Raw genomic sequence first — 25,112 nt, 5'->3', positions numbered from 1 at the left:
CCATGGTCCCTGGAAAAGAGAAGAGAAAAAAAAACTTTTTTTTTTAATTGAGGAATCAACAGCCGCCATCTTGTCGCGGAGCCGGAGCGCGGCGCGGGCGGGAGCGGGGCCGGGCCGGGCCGGGCCAGGGCAGCGGGGCCGCCCGCCGGAGCACGGGCAGCCGCACGGAGCGCCGCGGAGGGGCAGACGGGCTCGGCCAGCGGGGCAGCGTCAGCCGGGGGGCGAGCCGGGCGCCGCCGCCGCCGGGAACGAGAGCAGTGGCCGCCGCGGCCGCCGCGCTGCGCTCATTGTTTTTCTTGCCGGCGGTGGCGGCTGCTCCTGGGCGGGTGGGGGTCGAGGGGCCGAGTGAGGGCCCGGCGCGGGGCCGGGGCGAGTCCCCCGCTCGGAGGGGAGGGGACGGGACGGGACGGGGCGCGGAGGAGCGGGGTGGGGGGGCGCTATGCTCCCTGAGTGACTGACTGAGCCGCCATCCGGGCACCTCCTCGCTCGGCAGGGAGGGGGAGCGGCCGGGAGGAGCGAGCCAGGCAGGGCGGGGGCGCTGGGCTCTCTCCCCACCCCGTCCCGAGCCCTCCTCCCTGCGGCCTGCTGCGGCGGCGGCCCGGCCCGGGCATGGGGCAGCGGGGGCCGCCGCCGGCCGAGCACTAAGCGGCGCTGTTGCTCGGCCGAGTTTTCCTGGGCGCTCCGCGCGGAGTCTCTGCTGGCGGCTGCCCGAGGCCGGGAGCGCAGGATCCGGGCGGCCCCGGCGGGCGGCGCGGGGCTGGAGCTGTGACCGCCGAGCCGGCTACCATGGCGGAGAACTTACTGGACGGGCCGCCCAACCCCAAGCGAGCCAAGCTCAACTCGCCGGGCTTCTCCGCCAGCGACAGCACAGGTGAGGGGGCCGGAGGCGGGCAGCCCGGACCCGGAGCTCGCAGCTCCCCTCTCTCGGAACCGGGCAGGGGGCGGCTTTATGGGGGCGGCTTCTCGCCTAGGAGATCGGGAGAAACGAGCTTCCCCGCGGAACCGGCCGGTAGCCCCTCGCTGTCCGGGGTGACTCGCACCTAGCGGGGTCCCTGCCAGCCGACGGAGCCTGCCCTGCCGGAGGTCTACCGCCTGCACCTGACTCCCGGGGCTCTTCCAGCTGGGTCCATGGCCACTGGGTCGGACCCTGTGTGTAACTTCAGCCCGTAACCACAGATCTGTAAACAGTGAAGGGCTCTAGGGCGTAGTAAGACCTGAGGGAAGCAAAGGGGATTGTTTCAGACTCACCTTGCGCTTGTTTGTGCCTGGTAAACAAGTGTAAGTTAACGATGGAGCCAACCAGAACTTTAAAATTTCTATATTTTTTTCGGACTGAGGCAACATCTTCAAAGGCTTTTTTGGTTTCTCAGGAAAACGTGTGTTCAGAGAGATTTATTCCTGCAGTCTGTGCATGTATAACTTTGTCAAAACCGCATAGTTACCCAGTGTGCTGGAATAGCTCCTATCTGTTCAGAAATGCTGTGTAAATATGTGGGAATCAGTGTGAAGTGGTTCAGAGAAGTAGGTGTTTTTCTTTCACAGTAACTACTTTCAAAAGTTTTGGCTTTGGACAATAGTGTTTTTTTCAGAGCATATGATGTCGTTTTTAAACACACTGGATCAGCGTATTTTATGAGCTGTCAAATTTCCTCCCTTAAAATATAATTCTGTGCAGTACACATGCATTTCTTTTGTGCACTTTTGTGTGTGCATCCAGTTTCATCCTTGAATGTATTATCACAACCCTGTTCTTAACTAAAAACTGGGTTTAGTAAATGGTTGACTCAGTCTGCTCTGAGCAATTTTCCTTAAAAAAAAAAAAAAAGTGCATATTTTGTTAAGCATTTCAGTTGTATGGTACATTATCTTGTATATATGAAAACACCCCAAGTAGTGTTGTAATGTTTACACATTAATGTGGTGTAAATTTGACAGTAGGTTGTCTTACAGCCATCCTTACTGTTTCTCTGAGTCTTTCTCATAACAGGTGGGGAGCAGAGGAACACCTGAAAAAGAAAATGTACAAAAATTGGCAAAAGAACTCTAGGTCAGGTGTAGTACTTAGCCATTTTAACTCTTTTTTGGAACTGACTGGAGTTGACAGTGAATGACAATACCCATTGCTGTGAAATGCACCATGTAAACTAAAAAAATTGAAATAATTTTTTCTGATCTTTCATATAGTCACTTTAGGTTTTAACAATGGTAGGTAAAAGATTTTGAAGGTAATAATTTTGGATGTTTTAATTTTAAAGAGAGAGAATGTCCCAGTTTTGCAAACTTACTTATGCATATGGGTAGTCTCCGTGAACTCAAGGGAATCACTCCAGTAGATAACCTTAAGCATGTGCAAAAGTGTTTGTGGAGTTAGGTCCTTGGTCAATAGAAAAATGACAGTGTCAGAGCAAGTACTACAGGTCTGACAAGTAGGAATATCTCACTAGGCACAATGTCTAAAATAACTTTAAAGATAAAAATTAAGATTAAAAAAGTTGCAGGTAGCATTGGTTTTGTTGTTGATCTTAAGTATATTGAAAGTGCTTTTTCCAATTGAATGTTTTTATATTTGTTGCCACTACTAGTAGGCAATACAAATTGTTAGGGTTCTTATGTAAAATATTACTCAAAACTCTGAACTTAAAATGGGATTTTCTTGCCTGTTGGTTTAATAACAAAGTTGCGTTACAACCATGAAAATTGCCTTTGACCAGTTGCTCCGGTTGATAGGTTTGAGTGATGTGCCCTCAAAATCAGCAGGCTGTTATGTTCTGCTATTGAATGATGAATAAAGCCTCAGTCCTGCAAATGCTTACAGACATGCTTGCTTTTAGTATTGTGAGTAGTCCCATTGGACTAAACGTTTGATGAAAATACCATTAATTATAGCTAAGTTCTTCCTTGTTTCCCTTTCACATGCTGCTTTCTGTAGCAGTTAGTAGATTTAAGCAACCCATTTTCTGGGTAAATATTACCTGTTAACTTCAATCTTTCTTGTAGAAACAGTTTTCCTTGAGATTAGAATATGCAGAATTTTGGTTCTTTCCATTTGTTCTAGGGTGATGTAAGAATTGTTTGAGGCAAATGTTCCTTGGTGTATTGGAGTAATGTTTGTGTGATTGAAGTTAGTTAGAAGGCTTATGAACTTTTTTGTTAATGTCATAGTTCTGTACATTTTTAAATTACACTTTCATTTAGCATTTTATTAGCAGTAGAAAATCAAGGTATATTGATAGAATTAATACAGTGTATATGTCATAAGTCAGTATTTTAGTTGGATTACTAAGGTGCTTGTGTTCTTACAACAGCAACACTGTACACTAATCAAAGCTAGTTACTGGGAATACAGCTAGCTGCCCACTAGTTGACCAGTTTCACCCACATAACTAAGCTAATGAGTAAAATATCCATGGGAAAGGGTTTTCATTTATCAACCTAACCAGGAGGAAGGATCAATGTGTTTTGTTTCTGTATAATTATTTCTTTCTTAAATACTAAGTGACTTTCTTGTTGCACAACTTTAAGCATTTAACTCTTGTTTCATCTCTTATTTATTTCATAACAGCTAAGTTGCAGCCTCTTTATAAAAATATTTAATGTAAAATAGGTTTATGGTAACTGGTAATTTTAATCTTTAAGGGCCATAATCATTTAGTTTGTTGTCAGTATTCACATTTTGTCATGATGTACAGTAGACCATCCAGATTTTTAAATTAACGTCTCTGGAGCCAATGCATGCTGTGTGGGAACTGATGATATATTAATTAGTAGCATTTTATCTAAAGATGTAGCAAAACGGGCATCCTTTAAGATACCTAAAGGAGCCAATATAATGTGGCTGCTGTGATTTTTACTACTGTATGCTATGGTGCAAACAAGGGAATGCATCTGTATTTGTTAAATGCCTTGCAAACTTTTGGTGCTGTAGAAATATATTATTTTCAAGAACTAACAGTGGTAGTCATTCAAATTGTTTTATTTTATAGTCTTTACAATTTTAAATGTTTATAAAATTGTACACTCACATGATTTAGGGAAGTTAGGGTGGCTGAGTTGTTAAGCTGCAGTTTTAACATTGAGTTGCCTGGTGTTTTTTGCAACTTCAAATTGTGTACTGATTGATTAATTAGCATGTCTGTTTCTTAAACATCTGTACAAGTAGTTGTGACAATTAATGAAGTTTATGACTGTCCAGTGTATGTTTTAAACATAAATATTTTAAAATATTTTGAATTATTTAAAATAGAAAAAATTTACCTTGATATGAATTAATCTGCATAATTTAAAAATTGTTAGCTATATTTCTTACTCACTATATTTTTAACTAAAACAGTTTTAAGAAGTTAAACTATACATGTATACTCATTTTACTTTGACCTTTTTTCTGCACTATACCCAAGAAATATGGTTATGCACTTCAGGTATCATTTCTTTCAGTTTAAAAGAAGTTAGTTTAATAAAAATCATCCAGATTTTACGGCCCTGAAATATTAAAGATAATACCTTCTATTTAAATTAAGACAGACAATGGGAGTAAATATTCATGTATCTAATTGTGAATTCATATGACTTTACAAAGTGGTTTAAACCTATCTCCATTTGTGTGCCATGTGAACATTTCAGTTTTTTCGTTTTAAAGCATTAACTGTTATGCCCAGCTAATAAAATTTGCTTCCATGAAACTTATTGCCTGTATGATCAAATGTGCAAACACAAAAGGTCACTTGTATACCAGAAGACTTTTTATTGGATTTACATTCATGTACAATCCCAACAGTAGTTAGTAAATTTGAATTCTGCTGAGAAAAAATTATGAAAGAAATGATACTTGGAAAAAAGATACAGATGAAGAACAAATGCTTTATATTGTGTTTTTTAAATTGTTCTATGGAATGTATTACATTTATTTGCAGCACATTGCATTCCATTATCCTGCAAACTTTTTCCAAGGCACTTAGAGCATAAAATGTGGTTATAGTGAGAAAAATACAACTCAGTCTTTTGCAGGTATATTGGTTCTTAAGGCTGGCCAGGTGTATGTATAGTGGTGGGGAGCAGGGGAGAGAATCATGAAAGGAGACGTGTAAGTGTACTGAGCTGAGTTTTTTATGATTTTATCACATCACAAAGTGTCTTCCCTATGGACCTATATAATTCAGTGCCATAAGATGTAATTCAGACCAAGAGCTTGGTAGGATTCAAAAATGGATTATGTGTTTGGATGAGAACGCACAGTTACACTAGATAGGATAAAAATATATAAATGAGATAAAAACGTATGCTTTGGGATATAAGAAAAACATACTAACAGCATGATGTTCAGAAGAGAAATTCCCCTTGGCATCTTATTCCAAAATTATCCATTATGGGTTTCTTGCATTGTCCTCTAAAGCATATGATGATAACCTGTGTCAGAGGTAGGATGCTAAATGAATTACAGGTCTGATCTTGCATGGAAATTCACATGGGAGGTATTTTGTGCTTTGCAGTGTTAATTTGTCAAAAATTATATTTTGAATTCTAATTGTACATGTGCCCAGAAGTTTATCAATGGGTGCATTTTTTTTATGGCTTTATAAATTTCAGGATAAATTCTGCCCTGTGCTGTGTTGTGGAACAGACCCATTACCCATGTGTAATCCTCTGCAGAACATAAGACAGGAATCTAGGAGGTGTGCATGAGGGGGCACGCTTTGCTGCACCTTTGAGGTCTCCTGCTATCTGTTAGGGTAATTCTTGAAGTTTTCTTTGTAGAGGTGATTCAATTTCTATTCCTGCTGTAGTTTCCTGACTTGGTCATAACCCTGTGTCCATACCATCACAGTTATTTCCACAGCAATCAATGTGATGTACCAAACAGAATGTTATGACTTCAGATGAAGAATAAGCGGTCATAAGAGATGAACTATTAAACAGTGATCTTGTTTTGATGCAATTGTCTCTAATAATAAAATGTGAAGAAAGACGCATACAAAAATCTTGCTACATAAGCAGAATTTTGTTTTTATGAAACATCAGCAGAAGAAATTCAGGTTATGGCCATGTACAGTGAAATAACTGGGACAGTTTAGGAATCTGACATATTCTTCTTTACGTGGTTTACACTTTCAATTTGAAAAACTTCTGTTAATTCATGCACGTTGCAAGCATCATAGACTGTGCAAAAACAGTGTGGCAACCAGAAGAGAACTGTCATCTTGATTATTGCTGCAAATTACTAACTATTAAATTCTGAACCAGATGTAATTCATGCAGTCTGTCACTACTCCACTTCATCTTGCATTTACCTTCTCCTTTGCCACACAAGAGAAAAATAAGTTTAAAAATTTAAACCACTTAATAAATACAACGTACGCTTTAAGTGCAATAACTTTTCAGTATTTGTATAATAAAATAACAGGTGTATAAGCATAGTATCAAGTATGACCTGGTGAGAACTCCCAGAGTAAGTCTGATATAGCAAAATGAACTGTTCTGTCTGAGAGGTGAAAGACCTCATCCCCACCAATCACAGGTAGAAGTAATTTAGTTCTTGTCTGTTGTTAAAAGCTTATTTGGTGCAACATTTTGAGGCAGCAGCCTTCTCTTGTGCAGTGAGAAGGAAGTTGGAGCATCCTAGGTCAGGATGCATTTTTCTGCCATATATAAGCAGGCATCTCACTATTTCTGGAGTTACCCTTATTCATAATGATAAATTGGTGTGTGTTTACTTCCTCTCTGTATAGTTTCTGCCTTTGTGTACTCTTCTGGGAGAAAGCCATAAGTTAATACAAAGCTTGGATCTTGTAGATATTGAATTTGAATCTGTTTTGTAGTAGCAACAGTCTTAAGTCTTTTTTTCTAAATTTTAGAGATGCAGTTCAAAGATATACAGAATCTTTGTATGGTTATACAGGATAAGAGCCAATGAAGGGTTGACCAGCTTGATGGTGCTGACTAGCTTCAGCTCATTGACGTCAATGGGAATTGAGACTACTTGGCTTCTTGCAGGTTCAGGACCATAGTGCTTTACACAGGGTTGACTATCATTCTGGTATGATGATGTTGGTATTTTTATGCAGCACGTTGAAAGCTGAAGGTTTCTTACAGTAAAGTGTGTAAAATCCATTGTTTCCGAGTCTCCCGTGGGCATGTGATCTCTTCCTTATGTATATTTGGTATATGCTTCAGTGCTGTACACTTTTGCACAGGCTCTCAAAGCTAAATTGCCAAGCAAAGAAAAAAGTGTGCTTCAGGGATTTAGAATTTAACATAAAAATACAACATTGAGGCCACATTTATACAGCATAAAGGAACAGTAAAGAACGTAAGTTTTGTTTCATAGTTAATTTTTACAATGTGTCATGGGTTTGCTCGTTTATAATGTTGCTTAAATTATTCTTTATAGTAGGTTAAGGTAACAATGATTAAATTACATCTAAATATGTGTATTGTATATCTATATTAAGAAGACACTTCGTGGGAGAGAGTTTCAGAATATAATATATATATAATGAGGGTATAGTTGCATTAAATTGATGCTTCCTTTTAGATGAAGGAATGTAAACCCCACATTTCCTTGAACTGAAAGAAATGCTTTAGGAGCTTTTGTGATTCAAAAGGAGATATGAGCAGGTAGACTTTTCACCCCTTTAATATTGCCAGTTGCTGAAAAAATAATCTGAAGCTAATTTAAAAACAAAATAAACAGTACCTATTGTGCTACATGTCTGACATTTGACAGTAATTTTACAGTTATGCAGCACTACAAATATTTGCCTGGCAAGAGAATTTCCTCCCCTTGAGTTAGTATCTGTTCATTCATCAGAGGTGGGTTGTCTCTCCTTCACTGCACTATGTGGAGGCTGCAGAGCTGTTAGTTTATGGAGGCCAAACCAAAGGGACTTGCCTGTTGACTTTCTGTTCCATACAGTTTGTGCATTTCATGCTCCTTTCAGTAAGAGCCAGCTTTTAATTTTAAGCATTCTTTTCTCATCATTCCACCTTTTTAGAGGAACAGAATAGACTTAAATTATATACGTGTGAAAATGTTTTACCTGTTACAAGCAAGGCTGAAAAAATGCATTCACTGTGTCGGTATGGTGAGACAGGAAGCTTTCCTAGGTGGGTGCCAAATTTTAAGATTTCATTTTAAACCCCTGAAATTTCTAGTTTTTATGGCTGTAAAGATAATCTTACACTATGTTTGGAACAAATAGCGTGTCTTCCTGGTCAGTGGATGGATAGCTTCAGTGGCCTTGCTGCTGTTCAGAGTTTTGCAAGCTACAGCAAATAAAAAATCTGACATGTTTTTTGGCTGTAGCTTTTCAGAATCCAGCGGGCAGCTTGATGTGACAAAAATCACATCAGTTTTGCTGCTGCTTTTGAAATATGAGCAATAGCAGAGGGAGGATCTGGATTTACTCACTGGAGCAGAGGGACTGAGACCTGAGTAGTGAAGATACTCCTCAAGAAGCAGCCAAAGAAGGGATGGAGCTGTGGAGACTGCATATCCCTCAGCAGCAGGAGGCTCTTTGGTGTCAGAGGGAAGCAGAACAGGCGTGCTGCTTTTACCTTTTAGCTGTTAGATAAAGTTTTGTGGAGTATCCAATTGAGACACCTAACCAGAGGTTGATTTGAAAGATGATTACTCCCTACTCCAAAGAAGAGTCTATGGCAAGCATCTTGATAGGAATTCCACTGCTGTCTTCTTTCCGGCAGCCCGAGGTAGGGGGAGGTTGGTTTCTCACTTGGGTGTTACCCTCATTTTTACTTCTGGCTGTTAACTGTGAGTGTGTTAAGGGGAGCCTGGGAGGAGAGAGAGGTTAGAAAAATCTAGTAGACATTTTGGGGAGATGAGACAGTCTGAGATACGGGACATAGAGGGTGAGAAGGGAAAGAGGAAATACATTGAAGACCATTCGGGGAAAAGATACATTACAGAGGTGTGAAGCCAAAAGGGTAAGAAGATGTGGAAAAAAGCAATAGACTTTTAGAAAGTTATGTTAAAGAAAGATTAAATAGAAAGTTGACTGCCTCGTTAGAGTTTAAATATAGTATACCCCAATTGTATTATTTGGGATGTTTCAGAGTAGCAGCTGTGTTAATCTGTGTTCGCAAAAAGAAAAGGAGTACTTGTGGCACCTTAGAGACTAACAAATTTATTTGAGCATAAGCTTTCGTGAGCTACAGCAGCTCACTTCATCGGATGTGGCTACTGGAGTGAATGATTTTTTTAACCCTGACTGGTGGTATTAAACCTCAGACTAGTACATGTAAATTTTTGAAATAGCAAATGTGACCCTTTATACTGTAATTGAAAGACTATAGAAAAAGCATTTATCTAAATCTTTCAATTACTTTACTTTGTGTAATCAGTTTCAATATTTGAGAAGTCAGTCAGTTCCTCCTTTGTTTGGGTTTTGCACACAGGGACAGGGCAACAAATTAGACAAATAGGAAAATGTTGGCCCTGAAACTACATTTAACTCACATTTTGAGGTTGACTCCATTTTGAGTTGGCAGTGTCCTTTTTATCTCTGACCATTTATACTACATATCTCCACTTTTATCCAAAGGTCTGAGTGCTGTTCCTCTTGTCTAGGACACCACTGTGCTGCTAGAAGAGAAAATGGCAGAATGAAAGGAGACCATCCCTGCCCAAAGTTCAAAGTCACCCTCTCTATTATATTGAGTGGGGGAACTGTTCTGTGCTCATGGTCCTGCTCTGTCTGGATCCTTTTGGAAGGATGGACCTATTCATGGCATCAGTTTTATTTCTTTAGGGTAACCATAGAAGAGAGCCTTGGTAACTGATGCACTCGTTCAGAAATGGACAAACCAGATTTTGTCTTTCCTCCTAATCCCCAATTCAAGAAAGGTGTTCAGAAGTTCAAGTGCAAAGGAGTCTGGATAGTTATCCAATCACCTATTCTGTTATGTGGGCTGTGGCTTATGAGACTCTGTTTTCAAGATAAGTACTTTTGGATGCAGTCATTTTTACCTTGTTTTTTCAAGAAAAAAATCCATCAACTAGGTGTATCCCAACAGTTGGAAAAGATTAATATTCTGCTGTAGAAAAGCCATGTGTTTTTCAGGAAAAAATCAAATCAGTTGGTTTTTTAATTTGTTTGTTTTCTTTGAACATCTATTGTACTCATTCATTTAAATGAATATAGTATATATGTGTATCTGTTATATAATTTTGATACTCAAAATAGGCTCTAATATTTTTGTGAATGAAATTTTAACTGTTCTAAAAAGTGTTGAGGACCTAAGTGTGCTTATGCCTGTTATGAAACAATAAGACAGTTTTATTAAACTGTCTGGAAGCCTAGAGGGGATGGGAATGGGACAGACTGGAGAGAGCAGCATGGTTAGTGGGTTTCTGTTCATCTTGGAAACCCAACATTGACACAGATCAATTGAAGGTTATGCCATATAATCTGAAATGTCCCACCCTGATTTTGGTAGTTTCACCTGCCTGTTATGCTAAATAGCATCAAATGAACAATACAAAAAACAAAACAAAAAAAAACCAGTTGAAGTATTATGCCCAGAATATAATCTTCCAGGAAGATCTAAGATTGTATATCCACTGAATACCGCATATGGAAAAACATGAAAAAATAAACAAGAGCTAAAGAATCAACAGTGATATTATTGGATGATGATTGATTGAACATAAGAAATGATCTGATAATAGTAGTAAGTATTCATACAAGGGAAAATGTGTCCTTTCTAAATGCTGTTGATTCTCTCTTTGAGAAGAAAATGGCAGAGTAAGTATCCAAGCTGCTGAAGAGGCCATCCAAGAATGGAGAAAAAAGTACAATAAAGTATGATAGCTCCTTTTTTCTCAGAAAGGATACAAAAAAAAATGGAACTAGATTAGAGAACTTCTCAGGTGCAGCCATCCAAAAATCTGATGCATGAGGATTCCATACACTATTTACTACTTTCTCCACAAGGCTAATGTACATTGTGGAAGCTTTGTCTCTGCAACAGCCATCAGATCCAAGATTACAAGATTTACCCCAGGCATGAAATAGATCATGAGTTTTCCAGACTTTGTCCACTCTAAAACCAGCTACAGTTTTATTGCTTTAACCCCAATCCCAGAATCCTTTGTTGGATTAGGGTTGAGGTGCCTTGGATGGATATTGAGTGGAGTGAATCATTCAATCATAGAAGATTAGGGTTGGAAGAGACCTCAGGAGGTCACCTAGTCCAACCCCCTGCTCAAAGCAGGACCAACCCCAACTAAATCATCCCAGCCGGGGTTTTGTCAAACCGGGCCTTAAAAACCTCTAAGGATGGAGATTCTACCACCTCCTTAAGTAGCCTATTCCAGTGCTTCACCAACTTCCTAGTGAAATAGTTTTTCTAATATCCAACCTAGAACTCCCCCACAGAGTGCTTCAGCTTCTTGCCCCCTCCCTTCTGTCCCTCCCTCCTGCATTGTTCTGCTTCAAGAACGCATAATTATAAAATGGCGTGAAGCCATTTGAGTGATTTGATGGGGGTGGGATGAGGTGCAGATGGTCCAAAGTAGTTCACTCTTTTTTCCATTTTTGAGCATACTTTCCGGGAGCAGAGTGTGGGGGTTTTTTTTGTTTTGTTTTGTTTTTAAAGGGAGGGGGGACACTAAGTGCCATTGGGGGCAGCATAGCAGAATGAGGGAGCAGAGCTTCTACTTTCCTCATTTTACTTTCCCTTAGAACTTAGTAACTGTTGGGTTTTTGGCAAATTTAGCATTGTCTGTTGCCCCTTAGAGGCACAATCTCAGTTTAAGAAATGCTGACCTAGATGTATGAAGTACCTTAATCTCTATCAAGGGGCATGGCTACCTGGAAACTTCAAAGTAATGTTGCGGGAGCGCTTTGAAGTGCGAGTGTGGTCATGTGTGAGCGCTGGGAGAGTGCTTTCGTAGCACTCCTGGTAATCCACCTCCACAAGGGGATTGGCTCCAAGCGTTGGGAGCCTGTTTACACTAGCGCTTTAAAGCGCTCTAACCTGCTGTGCTCAGGGGGGTGATTTTTCACGCCCCTGAGCCAACAAGTTAGAGCGCTTTAAAATGTAAGTGTAGCCAAGCCCAAAGATGGTCTTTCCCCTAGCCCCACTAGTCCTGTCAGCACTGCTCACTATATCCCACCTGTGAAGGATAGGAGACACTAACCTGAGAAACTTTCCTTACCTTAGTTTCCTTAGACTAGTCTGTTCCACCAACACTCCCCGAAGCCAAGGATTTTATCTGTACTTTGTTTACATTTATCTTTCTAGGGTTGTTACTCTTATGAGACACTTTGCTTACATTTACCATAATCTTAGTATGGGTTTTAGCTTTGAGAGTACTGTATTTGAGACAGGGAGTTAGTGAGACAGGAGCCAGCCTGTGCCACCTTCACGACAGCTCTGCTGCTTCCTAGTGACTGAACTGGAGGATCAGCAGTCCCTATTTCCGTAACAAGGAAGGAACATTTTTGTTTTCAGTAAGTATGCAACGGAGTAAACTTAAAAAATGAAACTGGTGTCTTTGTAAAAAGAAAAAGCAAACCTTACTGATTATTGGGATTGGAGGGAAATAAGATTCTCCAAACACTGAAGTTAATTCTTTCTGAATGTAAGGTAGTTGGATTATTTTCAGTACCTAAGTTTGGTTACACAAATGACAAGAATGTTAATTTTAAACTGACCTCATAAAACAGCCCCAAATAATTAACTAAACATTAACATGCAGAAACAGAGATGTGGCCATCATATTCTGTCTGGATATTGATTTATTACTTAGCTGCTTTTTCTGACTAGATTACAATTTGAATTTAAAAGGTTGTTTCAATCAATTTTTCTAAAACCTAAAAACTGTTGTACATTTAACTTTTATAAAGTTAAATTAAAAAAATACAAAAGATAAAATAATTTGCTTTAGAAAGTGTTTGTATAAATTCTCTGTAGCTTAGAATATGTCTTCACTGAATATGTGACAGCTGCGCTGCTCTAGTATTTCATTGTAGACACTGCCTATACCAGGGGGAAGGGTTCTCCTGTTAGCATAGATAATCCACCTCCTCAAGAGGTGGTACAATTCTTCTGTCGACCAAGCACTGTCTTCTCCTGGGGTTAGGTGGATATAGCTGTGTCTCTCTGGGTGTGGATTTTTCACATCCTTGAGAGATGTAGTTGTGCTAATGTAAGATCCCAGTGTAGACCATCCCTTCATCTAGAAAGACGCTACTTTATAAAAGGTCAGGGTTGCAAAGAAACTACTTACTACCAAGTTTCTATCTCCAAATCCAAATATGAGGTTCATTATAGGTTGCTATTGAAAATATTAAGTGTTGATAGCAATCACTGATATGTCTTTGTGGTTATGTACTCTAGATGTAGGATGCTTTTCTTTTGGTGATCAGAAGGTTTTGGATTCATCATAAAAATGTGTGGTTCCTCAAAAATGAGATTCTAGTGGTATCCACCAAAATCATGAGATGGGCTTAAAAATCCTGAGATTTTACAAATTGGATTTTGAGTCTGAAGGGTGCACTTGGGCTACATTTGTAAACTGTTCTTTGCAATGAAGGGATAGAAACTTTCTGCATATGAAAGCTGAGATTCTCACTGAATCACATTCCAGTAAGGGCTGGGTCTCTTAAGAAAAACACCAAATATTGTGACACTTGTGATTAAAATTGAAAGAGTTGGCAACACTGATTTCTCTTCTGGTATGTCTTCACTGCAGAGTTAGCATGGGCTCTTACTTGGGTGTTGGCGCTTACTGCTCTCCCATCAACACACAAGTCACTCATCTGAGTTAAGAGATGCTTGAAAGTTTGAAAACTGGGCTAGCTGGTACAGTTGAGGTTGTGGGTTAGAGTCTGGGTTCTGCTTTCACTGAAGCTGGTAACTTCCCTGCTTTGACGAGAGCACACAGGCTCAATCAGTTGGTTGTAGATATTGCTTCAGTGCCTTCCAACATTTCCCTCTGTGCCCAGAAGGCAGACAGAATATCCCACAATTCATTGGGAAAGAACCATAGAGCTTACTGCAGCCCAGAGAACAGTGGGATGCCCGCAGAAAGCCTAACAATATACAAGGGAGAGTGCAGCACCAGTGAGGACACAGTAACTTGGGTAGGTTTTTGCAGGGTAGCTGTTCATACCCAGCCAGGCTGATGCAGGTGTTCAGACCTGGATGCTGATCACTCAGACTAACTGACTATGATGTGAAGACCTGCACTTTTTGGATTCAGAATAAAGAAGTTTTACTTCAGTCTCCTAGCCCTGGTCTACACTAGGACTTTAGGTCGAATTTAGCAGCGTTAAATCGATGTAAACCTGCACCCGTCCACACAATGAAGCCCTTTATTTCAACTTAAAGGGCTCTTAAAATCGATTTCCTTACTCCACCCCTGACAAGTGGATTAGCGCTTAAATCGACCTTGCCTGCTCGAATTTGGGGTACTGTGGACACAATTCGATGGTATTGGCCTCCGGGAGCTATCCCAGAGTGCTCCATTGTGACCGCTCTGGACAGCACTCTCAACTCAGATGCACTGGCCAGGTAGACAGGAAAAGAACCGCGAACTTTTAAATCTCATTTCCTGTTTGGCCAGCGTGGCAAGCTGCAGGTGACCATGCAGAGCTCATCAGCAGAGGTGACCATGGTGGAGTCCCAGAATCGCAAAAGAGCTCCAGCATGGACCAAACGGGAGGTACGGGATCTGATCGCTGTATGGGGAGAGGAATCTGTGCTATCAGAACTCGGTTCCAGTTTTCGAAATGCCAAAACCTTTGTGAAAATCTCCCAGGGCATGAAGGACAGAGGCCATAACAGGGACCCGAAGCAGTGCCGCGTGAAACTGAAGGAGCTGAGGCAAGCCTACCAGAAAACCAGAGAGACGAAAGGCCGCTCTGGGTCAGAGCCCCAAACATGCCGCTTCTATGATGAGCTGCATGCCATTTTAGGGGGTTCAGCCACCACTACCCCAGCCGTGTTGTTTGACTCCTTCAATGGAGATGGAGGCAATATGGAAGCAGGTTTTGGGGACGAAGAAGATGATGATGATGATGATGATGAGGTTGTAGATAGCTCACAGCAAGCAAGCGGAGAAATCGGTTTTCCCGACAGCCAGGAACTGTTTCTCACCCTGGACCTAGAGCCAGTACCCCCCGAACCCACCCAAGGCTGCCTCCTGGACCCAGCAGGCGGAGAAGGGACCTCTGGTGAGTGTACCTTTTAAAATACTATACATGGTTTAAAAGCAAGCATGTGAAAGGATTACTTTGCCCTGGCATTCGCGGTTCTCCTAGATGTACTCCTAAAGCCTTTGCAAAAGGTTTCTGGGGAGGGCAGCCTTATTGCGTCCTTCATGGTAGGACACTTTACCACTCCAGGCCAGTAACACGTACTCGGGAATCATTGTAGAACAAAGCATTGCAGTGTATGTTTGCTGGCATTCAAACAACATCCGTTCTTTATCTCTTTGTTTTATCCTCAGGAGAGTAAGATATAATTCATGATCACCTGGTTGAAATAGAGTGCTTTTCTTCAGGGGACACTCAGAGGAGCCCATTCCTGCTGGGCTGTTTGCCTGTGGCTAATCAGAAATGTTCCCCGCTGTTAGCCACAGGGAGGGGGGAAGGTTGAGGGGGTAGCCACGCGGTGGGGGGAGGCAAAATGCGACCTTGTAACGAAAGCACATGTGCTATGTATGTAATGTTAACAGCAAGGATTACCCTGAAAGAGTGTAGCCACTGTTTTATAAAATGTCTTTTTAAATACCGCTGTCCCTTTTTTTTCTCCACCAGCTGCATGTGTTTCAATGATCACAGGATCTTCTCCTTCCCAGAGGCTAGTGAAGCTTAGAAAGAAAAAAAAAACGCACTCGCGATGAAATGTTCTCCGAGCTCATGCTGTCCTCCCACACTGACAGAGCACAGACGAATGCGTGGAGGCAAATAATGTCAGAGTGCAGGAAAGCACAAAATGACCGGGAGGAGAGGTGGCGGGCTGAAGAGAGGGCTGAAGTTCAAATGTGGCGGCAGCGTGATGAGAGGAGGCAGGATTCAATGCTGAGGCTGCTGGAGGACCAAACCAGTATGCTCCAGTGTATGGTTGAGCTGCAGCAAAGGCAGCTGGAGCACAGACTGCCACTGCTGCCCCTCTGTAACCAACCGCCCTCCTCCCCAAGTTCCATAGCTTCCACACCCAGACGCTCAAGAACGTGGTGGGGGGGCCTCCGGCCAACCAGCCACTCCACCACAGAGGATTGCCCAAAAAAAAGAAGGCTGTCATTCAATAAATTTTAAAGTTGTAAACTTTTAAAGTGCTGTGCTTAAAGTGCTGTGTGGCATTTTCCTTCCCTCCTCCACCACCCCTCCTGGGCTACCTTGGTAGTCATCCCCCTGTTTGTGTGATGAATGAATAAAGAATGCATGACTGTGAAGCAGCAATGACTTTATTGCCTCTGCAAGCGGTGATTGAAGGGAGGAGGGGCGGGTGGTTAGCTTACAGGGAAGTAGAGTGAACCAAGGGGCGGGGGGTTTCATCAAGGAGAAACAAACAGAACTTTCACACCGTAGCCTGGCCAGTCATGAAACTGGTTTTCAAAGCTTCTCTGATGCGTACCGCGCCCTCCTGTGCTCTTCTAACCGCCCTGGTGTCTGGCTGCGCGTAAGCAGCAGCCAGGCGATTTGCCTCAACCTCCCACCCCGCCATAAACGTCTCCCCCTTACTCTCACAGATATTGTGGAGCACACAGCAAGCAGTAATAACAGTGGGAATATTGGTTTCGCTGAGGTCTAAGCGAGTCAGTAAACTGCGCCAGCGCGCCTTTAAACGTCCAAATGCACATTCTACCACCATTCTGCACTTGCTCAGCCTGTAGTTGAACAGCTCCTGACTACTGTCCAGGCTGTCTGTGTACGGCTTCATGAGCCATGGCATTAAGGGGTAGGCTGGGTCCCCAAGGATACATATAGGCATTTCAACATCCCCAACAGTTATTTTCTGGTCTGGGAATAAAGTCCCTTCCTGCAGCTTTTGAAACAGACCAGAGTTCCTGAAGATGCGAGCGTCATGTACCTTTCCCGGCCATCCCACGTTGATGTTGGTGAAACGTCCCTTGTGATCCACCAGAGCTTTCAGCACTATCGAAAAGTACCCCTTGCGGTTTATGTACTCGGCGGCTTGGTGCTCCGGTGCCAAGCTAGGGATATGGGTTCCGTCTATGGCCCCACTGCAGTTAGGGAATCCCATTGCAGCAAAGCCATCCACTATGACCTGCACATTTCCCAGGGTCACTACCCTTGATATCAGCAGATCTTCGATTGCGTGGGCTACTTGCATCACAGCAGCCCCCACAGTAGATTTGCCCACTCCAAATTGATTCCCAACTGACCGGTAGCTGTCTGGCGTTGCAAGCTTCCACAGGGCTATCGCCACTCGCTTCTCAACTGTGAGGGCTGCTCTCATCTTGGTATTCTTGTGCCTCAGGGCAGGGGAAAGCAAGTCACAAAGTTCCATGAAAGTGCCCTTACGCATGCGAAAGTTTCGCAGCCACTGGGAATCGTCCCAGACCCGCAACACTATGCGGTCCCACCAGTCTGTGCTTGTTTCCCGAGCGCAGAATCGGCGTTCCACTGCATGAACCTGCCCCATTAGCACCATGATGCATGCATTGTCAGGGCCCATGCTTTCAGAGAAATCTGTGTCCATGTCCTGATCACTCACGTGACCGCGCTGACGTCGCCTCCTCGCCCGGTTTCGCTTTGCCAGGTTCCGGTGCTGCATATACTGCTGGATAATGCGTGTGGTGTTTAATGTGCTCCTAATTGCCAAAGTGAGTTGAGCGGCTTCCATGCTTGCCTTGGTATGGCATCTGCACAGAAAAAAGGCGCGGAACGATTGTCTGCCGTTGCTCTGATGGAGGGAGGGGCGACTGACGACACGGCTTACAGGGTTGGCTTCAGGGAGCTAAAATCAACAAAGGGGGTGTCTTTACATCAAGGAGTATTTCAGGCAGGACTTCACGGAGGGTTCCAATAAGAAATGGTGCACCTAAGTTATTGTTCTTATTGGAACAAGGAGGTTAGCCTGGCCTCTGTTTGATACATGGCTAGATTTACGTCGCTGCACCTTCTCTGTGAGTGACTGCAGTGTGACCTAGAGGAATTAGTCCCCTAGACAGGGGAGGAGGCAAATGAGTACAAAACAAATCTGGTCTATTTCTTGTTTTGATTCACTCCATCTATCTTTTACATCTTTGGCTGGCAGCAGACGGTGCAGAAGGACTGCATGCCATCCACATCTCTTGCCTGCCCGGCAGAAGATGGTACAGTACAACTGCTAGCCATCCTCATCTCTTGCCTGCCCGGCGGAAGATGGTACAGTACGACTGCTAGCCATCCTCATCTCTTGCCTGCCCGGCAGAAGACGGTTCAATAGGACTGACTGCAGGACTAAAGAGAATGACCTGGTCAAGTCACTCTAAATTAAGTCCCTGCGCCCATGTCTGTCCAGGCGCTCCCAGCCGACGTGGCCAGGAGCACCTCGGACATGACAATGACGGCTACCAGTCATATTGCACCGTCTGCTGCCACAAGGCAAGGGGTTGCTGCTACTGTGTAGCAAAGCCATACCGCATCTGCCAGCACCCAGGAGACATAGGGTGACGGTTACCTGAGCGGGCTCCATGCTTGCCGTGGTATGGTGTCTGCACAGGTAACTCAGGAAAAAAGGCGCGAAATGATTGTCTGCCTTTGCTTTCACGGAGGGAGGGAGGGAACGGGGGCCTGACGATATGTACCCAGAACCACCCATGACAATGTTTTAGCCCCATCAGGCATTGGGATCTCAACCCAGAATTCCAATGGGCAGCGGGAACTGTGGGATAGCTATCCACAGTGCAACGCTCTGGAAGTCGACTCTAGCCTCGGTACTGTGGAAGCACTCCGCCGAGTTAATGCACTTAATGCATTTAGAGCATTTTCTGTGGGGACGCACACACTCGAATATATAAAACCGATTTCTAAAAAACCGACTTCTATAAATTCGACCTTATTCCGTAGTGTAGACATACTCTTAACTGCTGACACTCCTTGGATTTGAAAATGACAGACATAGAAACTAACAGAAAAGTTTGAATGTAAGTAATTATGTTTGAGTTTAGATTTTTTTTTTTGTGTGTGTGGGGGGGTAAGGGGTGTGAGTGTGTTCATTTAACATGAGAATTGGGTCACTTAGTCATTTTGGCAAGAAGTATTTTTTTTATAGCTGCTGAGAGAATCACTTGCCTTTGTGGATTTGTAGCAAAAGTGCATATGCATCTGAGGAAGTGAGCTGTAGCTCACGAAAGCTTATGCTCTAATAAATTGGTTAGTCTCTAAGGTGCCACAAGTCCTCCTTTTCTTTATGCAAACTTGTGTGTTCTATTGCATTTTATTATAACTGTTTTAAAATGGATCTTGTATGTTGATGGGTTTTTTAGTGAACACAACACCAGCGACTGAAATATAAAAACAGGAAATGGAATCATTATCTTAATGGGATTTGAATACTGAATGTTTACAGATCCACGGTGTTAAGCTTTATGCTGGTTTTTTCTTATGTGCTTACTTTTGATAATAAGGCATGAACATTCTATTGTTTAGAATAGATTTGTCTCATTTTGCAGGGCATTAGGAATGGATAATATCTTTTTAGGTGTTCAGTGGACGTCTTCTGTTGCATTTTCTTATCTTTTGTATTATGTTTATAAAACTTATTCCAGTCCCTATGGTGTGTGAGTACTTGGCTCTCAGGTCTCCCAAGAGCATGCACAGTGAGCAGGGAAGATGAAGCTTCGGGTACTTATGGTATGCTTTCCATCTGTTGGAATCAGAGCTTTGCAAAGCATCATTTTCCTCATTTTGTGAATGGAGAAACTGGATATGTCTGTACTACATGGACTGTACTGGCATAGCTATGCTGTTGTAGACCTGAAGTGTGAATACAGCCTACACTGACACACAGCTTTTTTTTCTGTCTGGTGTAAGAACACCACTTCTCCAAATGAAAGGTTTCAGAGTAACAGCCGTGTTAGTCTGTATTCGCAAAAAGAAAAGGAGTACTTATGGCACCTTAGAGACTAACCAATTTATTTGAGCATAAGCTTGCATCCGATGAAGTGAGCTGTAGCTCACGAAAGCTTATGCTCAAATAAATTGGTTAGTCTCTAAGGTGCCACAAGTACTCCTTTTTTTTCTCCAAATGAAGTTAGCTGAGTTGATAGAAGCCATCTTCTGTCAGCATCGCTGTATCTACACTGGAAGATGTGTCAACATAGCTATGCTGGTCAGTAATACTGTTTTTTCGCTCTTCTGACCAACATAGTTATGTGTAGTTTTTTCAGTGTAGAGAAGGCCTGAGTTACAGAGAAGTTAGTAGCTAAAACTTCCAAATTTGGATGTCTACAGATACACTTAAGCCCATATATAGGCACCTAAATAAATGGGAATTGCCGATGCTCAGCACCATTGAAAACTAAGTCATGTATTTAGTTGTCTAAGTATATATTTGGGTGTCTAGCTTTTTGGCACCCAAGAAAATTTTGGCGTCACTCGACTTGCTGAAGACCATGGTTAAAAGGCTATGACTTTGTTACTGGAAGTCACCGAATCCGTGACTTCAGCCTCTGAGGCTGGGAGCTGCAGGATCCTGTTGCCTCCTGCTGCAGCAGTGAGCTGTGAGGTACCCCACTGCCTGAGGCAGCAGCTCCCAGCCACCATGGGCGGCAGGTGGACCCCGGCAGCTCCCAGGCCACTGCAGCAGTGGCAGGGGGACCCTGGCAGCTCGCTGCCCTGGGGTAGAGGGACAACTGGAGCTTCCCACCATGGCGGCAGCAGGGGTACCCCCGCAGCCCTCTACTGCCACGGGGGGCAGTGGGATCCTGGCAGCTTTCTTCTGCCACAGAGGGCCCCAGGAGCTCTGAGCCCTCATGGGTGGTGGGGGCCCCTGAGCTCTCAGTCACCCGCAGCTGCCCCAGTCCCTTCCCAGTTTATCATGGATATTTTTAGTAAAAGTCAGGGACAGATCATGGGCTTCTGCGAATTTTTCTTTGTTGCCAGTGACCTGTCCCTGACTTTTACTAAAAATATCCATGACAAAATCTTAGCCCTAACCATGGTTGGTGGCAGTGACTGTTCCCTTTTTTTTCCCTGCCTCATTATTTTTCAAATAAAGTGAAAGTAAAAGCCAAAACAGCATCTTATTTTCTTTCCCCATTCTCCTTCTGTTTTCATCTCCTTTTTATTTCTCTCTTTATTCCTCAAGTGTTTCGTGTGAGCAATTTTATGAGCAGGGCTTTAAAAAAAATCTATACTTCTCTGACATTTGGGAAGTTTGCTTGGGCAACTGCTGTTATCCTTTTCAGCATCTACGTTTTCGTTAGGAAAAAAAAACTTTTAGCCCTTACGGTTTTGATGGTAAGCTTCAAAGATGGGCCAGGAGTAAACATGCATTATTGTCTTCCTGTGTCTGCAGACAGATGGCTTCATTAGAATTGGAAAAAGTACAGAGAAGGGCAACAAAAATGATTATGGGTATGGAACAACTTCTATATGAGGAGAGATTTAAAAGACTGCAACTGTTCATCTTAGAAAAGAGACTACTAAGGGGAGGGATATGACAGAGGTCTATAAAATCATTAATGGTGTGGAGAAAGCAAATAAGGAAGTGAAAATTATATTTTCATTGGGTAACACTTGGTTCATGTGTTACCTGATGAAATTAAAAGGCAGCAATTTTAAAAAAACAACAACAAAAGGAAATACTCCTTCACCCAATGCATAGTCAACCTATGGAACTCACTTTCAGGGGATCTGTGAAGGCCAAAAATATAATGGGGTTAAAAATAAAAAATTAGATAAGTTCATAGAGGATGGGTCCATGAGTGGCTGTTAGCCAAGATGATGAGGGATGCAACTTCATTCTCTGGGTGTCCCTAAATCTCCGACTGTTGGAAACTGGGTTTGGATGACTGGAGATGGATCATTCGATAATAGCCCTGTTCTGTTTATTTCTTCTGAAGCATTGGCCTCTGTTGGAGGACAGGACAGTGGGGTAGATGGACCATTGGCCTAACCCAGTATGGCCATTCTTATGTTCACTGCTATTCAGAGCTTGACCAAGCTTCAGCAGAATCAAAATTAACTATAGAGTCTTGTCAGTCTTGCTGTTGCAAATAAGGTTTTGAACAGCAATAATGAAAACTAACTAACGATTTAACTTTGCTGCTTGGGAAAGCAATGAGTAGCACTGAAAGTAAGCGCTACAGTAGTTCACTGGGGCTGGTGGGACATGGAGAGATGATGGAATAATTTAGAAAAGAGAAATATAAAGAGAAATCTGGGGGGAGAAGAAACAAAGTAGAGGCAGAACGGTGTAGAAGAGAAATACAAAGAGGTCACGTAGGGGAGAGAAGGAAAAGATTAAATGTGAACTGAAGACAACAGCTTAAGGTATACAATGATCTCTTGTAGGAAAGAAAAATAAGTAATTTTCGCTGTATTGGTAAGAGAAGTTAACAAATTCAATGTAGTAATTAGGGTTTGAACAAAAAATCCGCTAAATGGAAAGTTGATAGTGTTACAGTTAGAGTATACAACAGTATTCACTAATTTTACATACTTATTTCCTTGTCACTGCTTTCAGAGTGTTCAGCTGAAGTCTGAGACGCAGCTAGACCCTAGCTGGCTCACATGTATAAGTACCTTCACAGAGAGAAAATACCAGATACTAACAGGTTCTTGACTCTAGCAGAGTAATGGCTGGAAGCAGAAGCCAGACCAATTTAAACTAGAAGTAAGGCCCATGTTTTTAACAGTGAATGATTAACCATTGGAACAAATTACTAAGATAAGTGACAGACTCTCTATCTCTTGATATCTTCAAACCAAGACTGGATACCTTTGTGGAAGACATGTTTTAGCCAATTAAACACAAATTATTGGGCTTAGTATATGGGTAACTGTGAAATATAATGGTGTCTGATGTATAGGAGGTTTGACTACATGATCTAATGGTCCCTTCTGGTTCTAAACTCCATCTGTTTTAATGACTGCCTCTTTTTTTTTTTTTTTTTTTGTAGCCCAGATAAGTTATACAATACAGGGTTTGTTCTAAAACATGGTTTTCAACTTTTTTTCATTTGTGGACCTGTAAAAATTTCTGAATGGAGGTGCATAACCCTTTGGAAATCTTAGACATAGTCTGTGGACCCCCAGGGGTCCATTGACCACAGTTTGAAAACCACTGTTCTAAAATATGAATTATGTGCATCTCCCTCAATGACAAACTGCTGACCTGATGGATACATATGACCTGTGCTAAAATGTTTCATTTAATTAAAACCTGTCTGTTAATATTCACAACTAATAGTATTGGGAAGGGGCCATTTTGGTAAAGAAGTGTGTGCAGAAGGGAGGGTGGTAATCTGGGGAAGGGGAGTGGAGTTAAGGTAAAGATTGTTGTGTGTGGTAGTGGTAAAGTGGGTGGGGGAATAGAGGGTATGTACTATTAGTCTTTGATGTATTTTTCCACTTCCTTTTGGGGTTATGTCACTTGTGTAGCAACCTTAACGATTGCATAACGAATTCTTTTGTGTGTAAATAAGCTTACTGGCATAGGTCAATTTTTTATGCAGCTAGTATTCTAATGTGTATAGACATCAGAGTGGTTTATTTTACAATTTGTAAGCATCTAGAACTGTGTATAGACATTTAAATAATAAAGATACATAAATTAAAGTTATGGACAAATTTCCCTTCAAGTGACAAAGGTGCATTTTCAGCTCTTAGTAATGTTGGACAGATACAAAGTCAACTGCTCATTTATTCAAAATACCTAAATCAGTACATGATTATGGTGGTTTAATAATTTAAAAAATAACTATGGTTTGATATGAAAGTGAAATGGCTGACCAATGAAAGCCCTTTTCGAATTGTGAAATCACTCTTCAAGCAAGATAGGAATTGTTTTACAATTTGTGGAGTGGGAGAGGTTGTCCCCATTTATTATTACTTTTTATAATAATGTCACTATCAGCAGGAATGTTCTTATGGCCATTTAAATAAAAAGCTGAATTAGTGGGTATTTTTGAAGGTATTAGCACATTAACATTGAAAATACTATTATGAGGAAAATAACGTAGTTCTTCTGTATAATGTTTTTGGCATGATTCATCCTTCTCATACTCTAGTTATTTAATATCTTTTAAAGTTAGGACATAGAATGATAGGACTGGAGGGGACCTTGACAGCTCATCTAGTCCAGTCCCCTGCACTCATGGCAGGAATAAGTACATTAACTCCTTGCTTAACGTTATAGTTATGTTCCTGAAAAATGCGACTTTAAGCAAAACGATGTTAAGCAAATCCAATTTCCCCATAAGAATTAGTGTAAATGGGGGTGGGGGAGGTTAGGTTCCCGGGAAATATTTTTCACCAGACAAAAAGCTAATATATATAATGTGTGTATGTTTATGCATATGTACACACACACACAGAGTATAAGTTTTAAACAAACAATTTAATACTGTACACCGCAATGATGATTGTGAAGCTTGGTTGAGCTGGTGAAGTTAGAGGGTAGGATATTTCCCAGGGAATGCCTTACTGCTAAATGATGAACTAGCATTCGGCTGAGCCCTCAAGGGTTAACACGTTGTTAATGTAGCCTCACACTCTACAAGGCAGCACGAATGGAGGGAGGGGAGACAGAAACACACACCCTGTGTGTGTGTGTGTGTGAGAGAGAGAGGGAGATGTGCATCTCTCCTGTGAATACACTGACACCACATTTTAAGTACATTTAAAAAGATCAGGAAGTTGAGACAGCAGTTGCTGCCAGCTCTCTCTATCCTGAGCCCTCTTGTGTCTCCCCCCGCTCTATATGGAGAAGGGGTAAGTGGAGGGCAGGAGTAGGGGGGAGGGGGACACCCTGACATTAGTCCCCCTCTTCCCCTCTCCCCTGCAAAGCAAGCAGGAGGCTCCTAGGAGCAGCTCTAAGGCAGAGGGCAGGAGCAGCACATGGCAGTGGGGGGGAGGGACAGCTGAACTGCTGGCAGTTGGTAGCCTGCTGACCAGCTTCCGCAAAGGGAACTT

The 25,112-nt window shown here is 42.3% G+C and overlaps 1 protein-coding gene across 3 annotated transcripts in view; it reads left to right on the top strand.

Moving 5' to 3' along the window:
• The first annotated feature begins 485 nt into the window (after window positions 1–485).
• The window catches only part of CREBBP (CREB binding lysine acetyltransferase), a 191,352-nt gene continuing 166,725 nt past the window's right edge, over window positions 486–25,112 (top strand). For all 3 annotated transcript variants that reach the window (XM_084640891.1, XM_084640892.1, XM_084640890.1), the window contains exon 1: window positions 486–871. In XM_084640891.1, coding sequence (XP_084497017.1) covers window positions 787–871 — 85 coding nt within the window. In that variant the 5' untranslated portion in view covers window positions 486–786. The remainder of the gene's footprint in view (window positions 872–25,112) is intronic.

This window comes from Lepidochelys olivacea (assembly GCF_965140295.1).
Source record: "Lepidochelys olivacea isolate rLepOli2 genome assembly, chromosome: 10".
Lineage (NCBI taxonomy): Eukaryota > Metazoa > Chordata > Testudines > Cheloniidae > Lepidochelys > Lepidochelys olivacea.
Note: the sequence above shows the minus strand (reverse complement) of the source record. Positions and strands in the feature narration are given on the sequence as shown.